The sequence below is a fragment of the Austrofundulus limnaeus genome, unplaced genomic scaffold (genome assembly GCF_001266775.1).
Source record: "Austrofundulus limnaeus strain Quisiro unplaced genomic scaffold, Austrofundulus_limnaeus-1.0 Scaffold5, whole genome shotgun sequence".
In the NCBI taxonomy this organism is placed as follows: domain Eukaryota; kingdom Metazoa; phylum Chordata; class Actinopteri; order Cyprinodontiformes; family Rivulidae; genus Austrofundulus; species Austrofundulus limnaeus.
This window is the reverse complement of record NW_013952407.1, coordinates 5,348,140-5,360,918: the sequence shown is the minus strand read 5'-3', so window position 1 is coordinate 5,360,918 and position 12,779 is coordinate 5,348,140. Positions and strand designations below refer to the sequence as shown.

Below are 12,779 nucleotides of genomic sequence, written 5' to 3'. Positions count from 1 at the left end.
TATGAATATAATATACAAGTTTCACTTTTTAAATGGAATTACTGAAATAAATCTACTTTTTAATGAAATTCTAATTTTATGACCAGCACCTGTAAACCTCTGTCAGAGAGGCAGGCTTTTGAAAATGATCCCAACAGGCCTTAGTTTTAAAACTGAGGCTTTGTGGATCTTTGACTCTTGGGCAGCAGTTAAAAAGAGTAGTTTTTAAATGATGAGTAAAGATTTTGGATTTTACTCTATGCTGTCGTGTTCCATAAAACTACATGATATTGATATAAAAGTACTTCCTTCACTGTTAACTTTCTGCTGAATATTTTAGATGCGATGAAAGCTCCATGTATTGTCTGGAGCACAGCTGTTTAGAGATGTCCAAACTTTGGTCTGAATAGTTTTGTAGGAATCTGCTAAATAGATGCTTTACTTTTTCTTTACTTGCGCTTGGTTATCTGATACAGTGACGAGCTGCTGCAGAGAAATTTTGGTCAGTTTTATTGTTATTTTCTCACTTTTTGCTCTATTTTCTCTCTTCAGGGACTTCTCAGAGTGATGCAAAGAGACAGCACCTCCTAGAACGGCTGCTGGATGCTGTTAAACAGGTGAGCGGCATGTTTTTAACTTGTTCTTTATATCGCCACCCTAAACGGGAAAGCGAGTAAAGAAAATGGATGGATTAGTCAGAAGTCCTTAGAGTGACYTGTTTATCTGGAAAATTATTCTTAAACACTAGCTGGAGTTTCTGGTGTGACAGTATGTTTTAGTTCCCTTTTTTATAGTCTACAAACGGCACAGGAAGTACAACTAACAGCTTTAATCAATCCACTTTCTGTGGGTAAATACATGTGGAAAATAAAGAGTACAACCAGGGAGGTTTATTACAACAGACACATATGGTTTGAGAAAGCAACAGTTTTGTTCAGTACCAGAAATAATTTGAGACGTTTATCCTCCCTAAAGCACAAAACAGGAAACAAACAAACAAACAAAAAAACATTTCTCACAAAAACATTTTAGAACGAAATGCATAAAGTCCTTGGAGGAATTCATTGCTCCTGTCATCTTTCATGCCTGAGTTTTAAAGTTAAAAATCTTATGAAACGATAAAGTTGTAGTGATTTTGGTCAGACCTTGAAAATAACATTATGCAAATATCAAAAATTGTGAAAGTTCATGCTCAGAGTGTGTTGTATGAATGACCATCAGCTAAAATCCCATCATTTAAAATTTACTGAGGAATAGTGTTTTTTATGCGTTGGCTAATGCTGATTAGTTGTGGTGATCATTAATGACCATCTCCACTCATGATGTCACATGGCATTATTTCTTATCTGCTGCTCTCTCAAATGATCGTATAATCAGCAATGGATTATACCGAGATTTAGGGTTGATWTAACAGAAAAAASATMTTTCTAGAGTGAATTTTGACACTTCTGACTTCAGGACTCAGGAATGTTCAGATGAAAGGCTTACTCAAGGGTCAAGGTCTTGGACAGACTTGAAAAGTGATTATTATTAAAAAGGTTGTTTTTACCTGCGCGTTATATATACTATTGTGTGTGCTGACAGGTATTCCCTACTATGTGGGGCCAATTTTTGGCATGCGCACCTACTTTTTGGGACTGGTACTTATGGTGACCTAAGCCTAGTCCCAATGGAAGGAAATGCTTTTGGCGGGACTAAGGTGTGAATTTAATTTAGGTTAGGTGTGTGTGTGTGTGTGTGTGTGTGTGTGTGTGTGTGTGTGTGTGTGTGTGATTTATCACTCGAGCCATTGCTTCTGCATCATTTAAATGAACCTAATGGTGATGTTTAAAATTTGTATAAGTACAACCCCTGGCAAAAATATGGAATCACCAGTCTTGATGAGCACTCATTCAGACATTTCATTCTGTAAAACAAACTCAGATCAAAAACATGACACAATAATAAAGGTCATTCCAAAGTGCAACTTATTGGCTTTCAGGAACACTCAAAAAAATGAAAAGAAAACATTGTGGAAGTCAGTGAATGTTACATTTATTGACCAAGCACAGGGGAAAAATATGGAATCACTCAATTCTGAGGAAAAAAGTATGGAATCTTGAAAAACAGATAAACAAAAGACGATTCAAAATACATCACTAGTATTTAGTAGGGTTGAGCCGGACACTCGTTTCAGACGAGTATTCGTTACGGCTAATGCATTTTTGATGAGTACGAGCATGAAACGAATACAACTTGTCAATATCCGTGCTCATTCTGAAGGAAGATCCTCATTGGGTAACTGACTGTTTTCACGAGCTGTGATTGGCCAGTCACATACAGAGAGCCCGCCCCTCCCCTCACAAACTCTGCAGCCAGAGCGAGCCTGATCAGCTGAGTGAAGCTGACACACACAGAGACACGCGCGCAGACAGCTCGCCTCTGTTTCAGTTTGTACGATGCTTAAAGTCACTTGGTGAACTTGTTTTGTAACAAGTGCGGTTCATTTGACAAGACAGAGCTGAAAACGGCTCATGTCGAATTCCTCATTCCTCAAGTCCGGTGTTTTTTTTTTTAATTTATTTATTTATTTTTAACTGTCTGCTTTCCATCAGTTCAGCTGGTGGTGATATAAAATCAGTTGGAACGCGATGCTTTTGAGAAGAATACAGTAAACAAGGCTGACATTTATCCATTTACCATGTTTGCATGAATCACCAATTTCACACAGATRATTAATAAACAGTCTTACAGACCACTTCCACACATAGCTGAGCAGAACAACCTCTCCCTCTCACAGATGCACACACACCTTAACATTATCAACATTTTTTAACTTTGTGTGTGGGGGGAAAAAGCCAAGAACATTTAGGTAGTAAAAATAAATAAATAAATTGAAAGACAAAAAAAGAAAAATCAGTTTGTTCATAAAATAAAAAATAAAAAAGGAAGTTGTATTGAGTGATATTTCTTGTTCATGCATATTTCAGTAGTTCATAATTTCCTACTGCATGCGTTGCATTCATTCATGCACTTAAACTATTTACAGATCAAGCTTTTTTAAACTCAGAACATGAATTATTTTTTAACTTTTGTGATTAAAAACTTTGAATCTAAATTTTGAAGCTGTTCTGTAAATAACATTCAAACAAACAATGCATATAGGAACTTCTGATCAATCCATATCATTATCAGACTTAAAACAATGTACAGATTTAAGTCTAGCCAACTTCCGGTTAAGCCACACCCACATCCGGTTTAGGCCCCGCCCACTCGGAGTACAGATACATATAATTTAGATGGTTGAACAGATACAGATAGTGGTGCACTCGCTCATCCCTAGTATTTAGCTGCACCACCTTTGGCTTTCATAACAGCTTGCAGTCTCTGAGGCGTGGACTTACTGAGTGACAAACAGTATTCTTCATCAATTTTGCTCCAATTTTCTCTGATTGCTGTCGCCAGATCAGATTTGGAGGTTGGAGCCTCTTCATGGACAATTTTCTTCAATGTCCACCAAAGATTTTCAATTGGACTGAGATCCGGACTATTTGCAGACCATGACATTGACCTTGTGTGTCTTTTTGCAAGGAATGTTTTCACAGTTTTTGCTCTATGACAAGATGCATTATCATCTTGAAAGATGATTTCATCATCCCCAAACATCATTTCAATTGTTGGGATAAGAAAASTATCCTAAATATCAATGTAAACTTGTGCAGTTATTGAAGATGTAATGACAGCCATCTCCCCAGTGCCTGTACCTGACATGCAGCCCCATATCATCAAGGACTGTGGTAATTTGCATGTTCTCTTCAGGCAGTTATCTTTATAAATCTCATTGGAACGGCACCAAACAAAAGTTCCAGCATCATCATGTAGTGGTCACCCTGAGTGAAATAAACATGCAGAACTGTCTTTGACCTCAGGCCTCTGATGGGCCCCTTTAAAGAGACAGAACTCTATAGGGGTCCGTCAGAGGCCTGAGGTCAAAGACAGTTTTGCATGTTTATTTCACTCGGGGTGACCACTACATTCACCTTGCCCAGTGCAGATTCACGATTCATCACTGAGTATGACTGTCATCCAGTCATCCACAGTCCACCATTGCTTTTCCTTAGCCCATTGTAACCTTGTTTTTTCTGTTTAGGTGTTAATGATGGCTTTCATTTAGCTTTTCTGTATGTAAATCCTATTTCCTTTAGGTGTTTTCTTACAGTTCTATCACAGACGTTGACTCCAGTTTRCTCCCATTCGTTCCTCATTTGTTTTTCTGTTTTGGAAACATATTGCTTTAAGTTTTCTGTCTTGACACTTTGTCTTCCTTGGTCTACAAGTATGTTTGCCTTTAACAACCTTCCCATGTCYTTAGTATTTGGTCCAGATTTTAGACACAGCTGACTGTGAACAACCAACATCTTTTGAAACATTGTGTGATGATTTACCCTCTTAAGAGTTTATAATCCTCTCCTTTGTTTCAATTGACATCTCTCGTGTCGGAGCCATGATTCATGTCAGTCCACTTGGTGCAACAGCTTTCCAAGATGTGATCACTCCTTTTTAGATGCAGACTAATGAACAGATCTAATTTGATGCAGGTGTTAGTTTTGGGAAGGAAAATTTACAGGGTAATTCCATAATTTTTTCCTCAGAATTGAGTAATTCCATATTTTTTTCCCCTCTGCTTMGCCTAAAGAATTAACCGTTGCTACCACCTTTTTTTCTTGATTTCTTTTAGTGTTTCTTAAAGCCAGAAAGTTCCCAATTGAAATGACTTTAGTTTTGTGTCATGTCTGTGATCTGCTTTTTTTCTACAAAATTAAACAACTGAATTAACATCCTCTGAYGCRGSTGATTCCARAGGTTTTGCCAGGGGTTGTATAAATATGTGTGGTTGGCTCCAGTAGAARGCTGTATGAGGCTGGCATGGATGCTACAAGTAAAGGTAGCAGTAGGCTACAGTAAAACAATATTGGGTGTACTGTACCTGCTTAGGGACAGAAAGGATAGGATCCATCTAGTCCTGGTCTTTTACCACCGATAACATTTTTGGAGCAGACATTAAGTCCTTGGTTGCATTTTTTTCTGGTCAAACTTGGCTCATCCTGTCACTCGAATCCACATAGCCTGCATCTTAGCTTGAGAAAAGTGACAAAACAATGGTCCTTCCATGTGGAGAAGATGGCAGTATCCTGTCACTGTTACAAGTACTATACTTGTAATGATGGCAGTATCCTGTCACTGTTACAAGTACTGTACTTGTAATGATGGCAGTATCCTGTCAATGTTACAAGTACTGTACTTGTAACATTGACAGGTACTGTAGTTTTGTGGTCCTCCTATTAGAATTTGGTGATGTTTTCCCAGTTTTTAAGCTTAAACACAGCTAAAGRGCGATTGTGATTGAAACCAATGGAGCCAGTACCAGAGTTTTTACTCACATAGGTGTTGAGTGGATGTAGTCATGAGACTAGTGCTCAAAAAGTAGCCTGAATGAAGGTCACCATTGCATTGACTCCAAAAGTAAATCAGTACCTTCAGCAATGACTGGTTTTAGTCTATTTGACCAGATGCAGGACTCTAATATTTTAGCCACTTTTACTGTTTCGTTGTTTAAACATATTCCCCCAATCAAAAAGAAAAAAATAAGTAGGTCCTCTGGATGGGTTCTTCTTTAGTGAAACGTTTCGTCTCTCCTCCAAGAGACTTCTTCAGTCTGATGGTTTCTTCTTCCAAGAAGTCTCATGGAGGAGAGACGAAACYTTTCARTAAAGAAGAACCCATCCAGAGGACCTACTTATTTTTTCTTTTCGATTTTTTTCTACCTAGATTACTGAGCTGCATCAAGACGTTCCCCCAAGTGTACCAAAAAATGCATTCTCTGCAAATTGAGTCCTGTAATTAAAAAAATGCAAAACCAAGTGCAGGATTTAACTTTTATGTTGTATGTATTTGAAAGAAATAAGATTCCTCTCATGTCTTTTCAGTGCCAAATCCGCTTTGGAGGACGAAAGGAGATCGCTACAGACTCGGACAGCAGGTAAGACCAGTTCACCTGGAGTACTTACTCTCAGTRTGAGTGCTTATTTGGCTCTCAGGCTGAGGTGTCATGTAGGTGTTACAGTTAAGTGCCACCTGATGAGGAAGGGCTGTACACTWAATGTTTMTGTGTGTGTGCGTGCCATRGTTTGTACAGAGGTTAGCAAGGAATTACATAAACAACTGTTTGGATTTCAATGAAACTCTCAAAAAGTTATCATTAGATGCATCGACAGCCGATTCATTTTTGGAGTCACCCCAGTTCACTATAACTCAGTTAATTATGCACATATTGAGCTAATGTTTGATWTAGTAGTAGCTGAGGGTCATCCTCAGTATGTACTCCGAACAGCAGCACTGAGCTCGCAATAYRYRGTGAGATTATGCATAAGGTRATTTGCAAAATTTGAACAAAACTCCATTCCTGCTCATTGTAAGATCTATATATGTATATGTGTGTGTGTGTGTGTGTGTGTGTGTGTGTGTGTGTGTGTGTGTGTGTGTTTCAGGGTGATCTGCCTGTGTGCCCAGTTTGAGGCGGTGCTGCAGCACGGCCTGAGGAAGAGCAAGGGTCTGGCCCTCACCGCTGCTGCTCTCAAGCAGGCTGCAGGCTTCAGCAGCAAGGCAGAAGCAGGTAACAGGCGTGTTTTCTGTCGGCAGTTTTTTCATTCACCGGTTAGAAATCACAGGCACCTCTACGGTTAGGCTGTGATCGTTTTGTTGGAATAATTTGAGCTCAGTATGCTAGATTGGTTTGTTATCATGAAAGGACGCAGACATGTCAGCGGACAGCTGCACACACAGCGTGTCTGTGAAACCAGAGACTCAGAAAACAGAATACAGTCGTCGTCTCTGTTTCACTGGCAKTGCTAAGTTTGTGCCATGTTTTCAGCTGATGAGATGACTTGGCAGAAATGCTTTTCCTTTCGCTGGAGCTCGTTGAACAGGACTCATCTGCCTTTCRCTTTGTTGTTATTTTATTTAATTTTTATTTATTTTTTTTTTAGAATAAAACCAAACTGTTGTCAACTCTGGGTAAACATGAGTCTCTTCCCTGATCCGACTGCCTCCGCTGACACCTTTTAGTTGWTTGTTGTGTTTGTTTCCAGACACAGGATGAGCTATATGTTGGGCAGCTGCTGCTTTTATTTTAAACTCGTGTGTCCTATTAGACATGAAAATTGGGTATTTTGCTAACTCGTTATAACACTTATTTTCTACTGAGATTAGATTAGAGATGCACAAATTAATGTTTTTTTGCAAATTCCGTTGCTGGAATATTTTTGTAAAGCTCTGATGCTTTGATAGTATGAGGCTTTCAAGTTTTGTTGTATTAAAACCGTACAGATTTTTTTTGTAACTTCAGCCTTTTGTTGCCACTTTTTTGCTTGTTGCTTCAATCAGTTTTAAAATTTCCCAATTTTTCCTAAAAACAGTATAAATATTTAGGTTGAACATATGATATGTTGACAGTGTATTGTGGTGGGTAACATAAAGGTTTAAGAGATTTGCAGCTCATTATGTTTTGTTTTTATTTTTTCTTTTAATTGCTGTTGAAGATGGAGACTAAAAATTATGAGACAATGTCCAAATTTTCTGTCCCATTCTCACAGAATTCAAAGTATTTGTGTTTAAGTAACCAGTAACCTTATTTTAATACATCTGACTTCCCTCACAGTTGTTTTTCTGTCGAGGTACACGTGTAGTAAGGTAATTTATTCAGTAATAATTGCATCATATAAGTACCATGCTGCTGGTTGAGAGACATTAGCATCAAGTTATAGTGAACTTTTTCCGCCGTGCCGTACTTAAGACGGCTGTTAATTCCAACCGAAGGAGGAATGCGTGACTTCTACTCATTAGCATATGTTACGTTCTCATGRGTTTCACAGTAAATTAGAAGACGGGATTGTGGGCTGAACTCATGGATTTAGAGCTCCCTAATGAAGCCGAGTCCTCTGACAAAGCTCAAAATAACCGTCACAATTTTAACACTCTGCTTTGAGGTCATACTGGAATTGTATTTAAACGAGCCGCACAACGCTCCTTCCTATTAATTACCATCCTGCAAAAACTTCTTTTAAAGCAGACCTGGATGTTTTTTTTTTAATCCTTGTTTTATAGCAAATAATAGAATTTACAAGTTGTCAGGTTGGAGATAAATATGGAGACGTGACAGGAGGTGGAGGTGCTTGTTAATGAGAAAGTAGAGACTTTTTAAAGTGAGAAAGTTGCTGTTTTTTATAAACAAGATGGCTGCTAATATTCTCTGCACTGGTCCTGTCCACCCCCACCCCCCCCCACCATCTCTTTCACATTCGCTCCCCCCTCCCCCTCATGTCAGAGCTGACTTTTTGGTTCTACGTGAAGGAGCACCTGAACCGCCACGAGCTGCAGCGTTTCTATTCCCTGCGACACATCTCCTCGGAGCTGGGCCGGGGTCGGGCCTGGCTGCGCTGCGCCCTCAACGAGCACTCGCTGGAGCGCTACCTGCACACGCTGCTGGCAGACCGGCCACGTCTGGGGTCAGTGCAGCCGAGTGCGGCTCGTTCAGTCTTTGCTGTCAGACCTTACAGTTAATTGACCTTCACGTGTTGCTGCCATCTTTAAAAAATTGCCAGTCTCAAAAATTTCTATTTATATTATAAACTGTCAGTTTGGTCTCATGAAGTTACTTACATTTAATTCTGTGGCATTGAGTTATATGAAACAGAAGTTGAGTTTTGACTATCACACCTTGTGATCTACTATAGCAGCGGTGGAGCTAACCAGACCGGGCAAGAGRCTGCATTTAGCTTTACTGTACATATTGGCAAAAATAGTGAACATTAAGGACTGATTATGTGGCACTGATAAAACTATTATTGATTTATATTCATAAATTAGGGTGTATACAATATAAGCTTTATAATGTATATAAAACGTCAGAAACTGTGTTARYGATTTACCAACAGATGAGYAACAGGAAAACGTCTCATCTCACAAGTAAACAGATTTAATCTTATTTACCTCAATGTGGATGTCATCTGACCAGAACTGAAGATAATAATGTAAAATAAGATCATAAAGCTGATGTACAGGGGTTACACAATGAAACTGAAACGCTTTTCATTTTATTGTGGGAGGTTTCATGGCTAAATTGGACCAGCCTGGTGGCTAATCTTCATTGACTGCACATTGCACCAGTAAAAGCTGAGTGTGAAGGTTCAATTAGCAGGGTAAGAGCACAGTTTTGCTCAAAATATTGCAATGCACATACCATTATGGGTGACATACCAGAGTTCAAAAGAGGACAAATTGGGTGGGTCTTGCTGGCGCATCTGTGAGCAAGACAGCAAGTCTTTGTGATGTATCAAGAGCCACAGTATTCAGGCTAATGTCAGCATACCACCAAGAAGGACCAACCACATCCAACAGGATTAACTGTGGACGTAAGAGGAAGCTGTCTGAAATGGATGTTATGGTCTAAAACCAGGTGTTTCACTTTCATTGTCTAACCCCTGTAATTACGACACTGACACTTTTCTTTACTTTAACTTTTATTTAAAAAAATTGTAACAGAGCATTTCACACATCCATACTGAAAGAACAATAGGTACAAAACTGAGCATACTACCAAAAGCCTTTTAACATAGTATCCATCTCAGCACATGATTTTACAGTTTCGTGAGGTTTTACAGCATCATCATACAACCAGAGAAGAAGGTTTCACTTTGAATAGAGAGTCAAGAGGCAGTAGACCACCATCAGATTTTCTTGTTGGATCTTTACAAGTAAATATTCTGCTGGACCCCACCTTATACTGAAAGTAGGCTTTTGAAGTCTAAGTAAACATGTTATCTTTTCCATGCGGTATAGTTCCCTTACCTTCTGGACCCAGTTTTTATAAGAGGGTMGCTCCAACTGCATCTACTTAATTGTAATGCATTTCAAAGCAGCTGTAAAACGTACATTTAAAAGATATGTTCTGGCGATACTGACACTTTTAATAATTAAACTGGCTAGTAGATGTTAGCTTCTGTTAGCATAGAGAGTAGCGCTCTCCTTAAACATGCTACAATTTAGCACAAATTATTAATTTACAAGCTGGTTTGCCTGTAACTTATGTAAWATTTACACAGTGTAAAATAATATWACGTATCTGGSTATTTTTAGGTTTCTGTTAGAGGAACTTGACCTGTTGAGAAGATGATTATTTAATATCAGTAGACAAATTTCATCCTAAAGTATCACCGGGTATGTAGTGAATGTTTTCTAAGTATCGACCGGTAAATATTTATTATTATTTTTTATGACCGTTAAAAATAATAAATATACTTTATTACTAGTTGAAGTATAATTATTCAACTAGCTAAAATGTCTGTTATTTACTGACTTTATGTCTGGTTTGATCATTGTTACTTATAAGTATTATATTTTTCTCATACAGTATATCATCAAGATGTTATACATGATTGTTGAGTTATATTAAAATAATTAACAATTATGTTAATTTATTGTAAAAGATTACAGATAATTTGTGACACAGATCAAGTTGGCTTTGCTGTTAATCTAATAGTTGCTATGACGGCTGTGAGCTGTCGCCCTATTTGGACGCCATCTTTGCTTCTCCCTGTTGTCACAGGTACTAACAGTGGAAGGGATAGGCGGGGCTCAGTCTAGTGGTATTTATCTCTATGTTGTGTGGTTATTTCTTAGCTCCAATAGCAGTGGCATTAACAATAACTTTCAGGTTGCATCCAGCTGGAATTTCATCCTATTTTTGCTGAAATAACCATGAAAATTAAAATCGACAGTTAGGGTTTAAATGACAGCAGTTAAATAAATTCCAAAGAAATAGAAAAAAGTTAAGATTGAGTTCTTAAATGTATGATTGTATTCATTTAACTAACTTAATGTCTTACTCCAATTATTCTCTAATTCTCTAATATCTGAAAGGACATTTGTCTTACAATGATCATAAGACCTTGTTTAAACTGACGTCAGCATTATTATAGGAGCTACATGACACACAAGTAACGTATTAGTTGTTTATAATAAAACCCCACTTCAAAATGATTGAACTATACCTTTAAATTTAAAAATCCACTTCACAAATCTTAGATCTTATAGGTGTGAATCCCCAGGATGTGCTCTGAGTTTATTATTATTTTTTGTCCAGAACTTTCTATGAAGACTGGGCTTTTGTTCTGGATGAAGAGCGGGCGAGTATGCTCCCCACCATGGCTGCAGGTGAGTTTATTTTGGGTTGGGCCTGGAATCTTTATTTGGGGTCTTACCTTGAGTTTGCATGGATTTTTTTCCAGGTGCTCCGGTTTCCTCCCAAAAACATACATGTTTGGGCTGCTTTGAGGCCAAGGCCTCATTTGAAAGAAATCTGTGATCGTAATGAGTTTTGGCTGGTTAAAGAAGGTTTTTTTGACCCTCATCACCGAGGCGGGGGTCTTGGGAACGCTCTCCATCCGTCTGTCCATTACAATTTCAGAAAGGTGTAACTTTCACATAGAAAGGCTAAAATATGCCAAGCTTGGTATGAGTCATCCATGTTACATGCCTGACCATACCATGTGGTCATATGACATCAATAAAGCCCCGCCCKCTGACAACAGGAAGTGACCTGTWTTTGGCTTGGAAAGCTCCATCTCTGACCCTCTTGACTTAATCAGCAACAACTTGTGCCAGAACACAGATAATAAATTGATCTCACTTGCTTTCAAGCCCAAAGACTTTTTGGTGAAAGGCGTGGTCATGGCGGTGCGATGAAGTCGGACATCACACCGTTGACATACGCTTGGCTCTAAATTCCACTTATTTCAGTCAGTTTGCACTCAATTTGCTATGGTTGATCCTAATCTGCTCCATTACAGGAATGAAGTCCGATTTTGAGTGGGTGTGGCCTAATTTCTCCACAGCACCCCCTACAATTATTAAAAATTTTTTACCTGCCCTGTTTGGCAGGTGACGAAAAATGTTACCTGCCCAACATGAAAGGTTACCTGCCCAACATGAAAGGTTACCTGCCCAAAACAAAAATGTTCAAAATTTGATAAAATATATAAGAAAAATGTGTACTGTTTTTGTACTACAAAACTTTTAACATGGTTATACAGAGGTATATAATATATGACATCTGATTTAACAGATGCAAACATTGCAGACTGAGTCACTAACAGTCAGTTAATTGTTTTATCGAAAACATCTTCAAAAACCTTTTTAGACCATTCCAGTGCTTCTCTAGAGGACTGGCCTTGGGGGCGGGGCTTATGAAAACAGAATGATCAGCAGCAGCAGCTTTGTTTTAAACATAATTTACAGAACATGAAAAAGTCTGAAATTTGCATTAATTGAATCTTATATAGTGAATCTCATTTCTAAAGATACAGTTAAGATATCTTGAACTGGAGTCTCCATACAACTTAATGATAAATCTGATGTTATTTATACTAGTCAGAATATAATTAAAGATATCTTAAATAGGTACAGTATTTTGCTTTGTCAAAATATATTAAGAGATGTCTATTTATTTATTTGTTTCATTCATTCACAAAAACAAAACAATCTATGTACAACTTAAAAAAAAAATAAGTAAATCGTACCCTAATTTGCAGAGTGAAGAAAAAAACTCTTCTTTGTGTGCCTTATTTTCAAAAATCAACTTCAACAAACAAACAAGCTCAAGCTGGAAAGTATATTAAGAGATGTCTATTTATTTATTTGTTTCATTCATTCACAAAAACAAAACAATCTATGTACAACTTAAAAAAAAAATAAGTAAATCGTAC

General features: G+C 37.9%; 1 protein-coding gene across 1 annotated transcript in view; it reads left to right on the top strand.

Moving 5' to 3' along the window:
* The window catches only part of snx29 (sorting nexin 29), a 230,948-nt gene that overhangs the window by 1,432 nt on the left and 216,737 nt on the right, over positions 1–12,779 (top strand). The window contains exons 2-6 of the mRNA XM_014028096.1: positions 532–596; positions 5,946–5,998; positions 6,507–6,631; positions 8,342–8,522; positions 11,159–11,229. Of these exons, the coding sequence (XP_013883550.1) occupies positions 532–596; positions 5,946–5,998; positions 6,507–6,631; positions 8,342–8,522; positions 11,159–11,229 (495 nt within the window). The remainder of the gene's footprint in view (positions 1–531; positions 597–5,945; positions 5,999–6,506; positions 6,632–8,341; positions 8,523–11,158; positions 11,230–12,779) is intronic.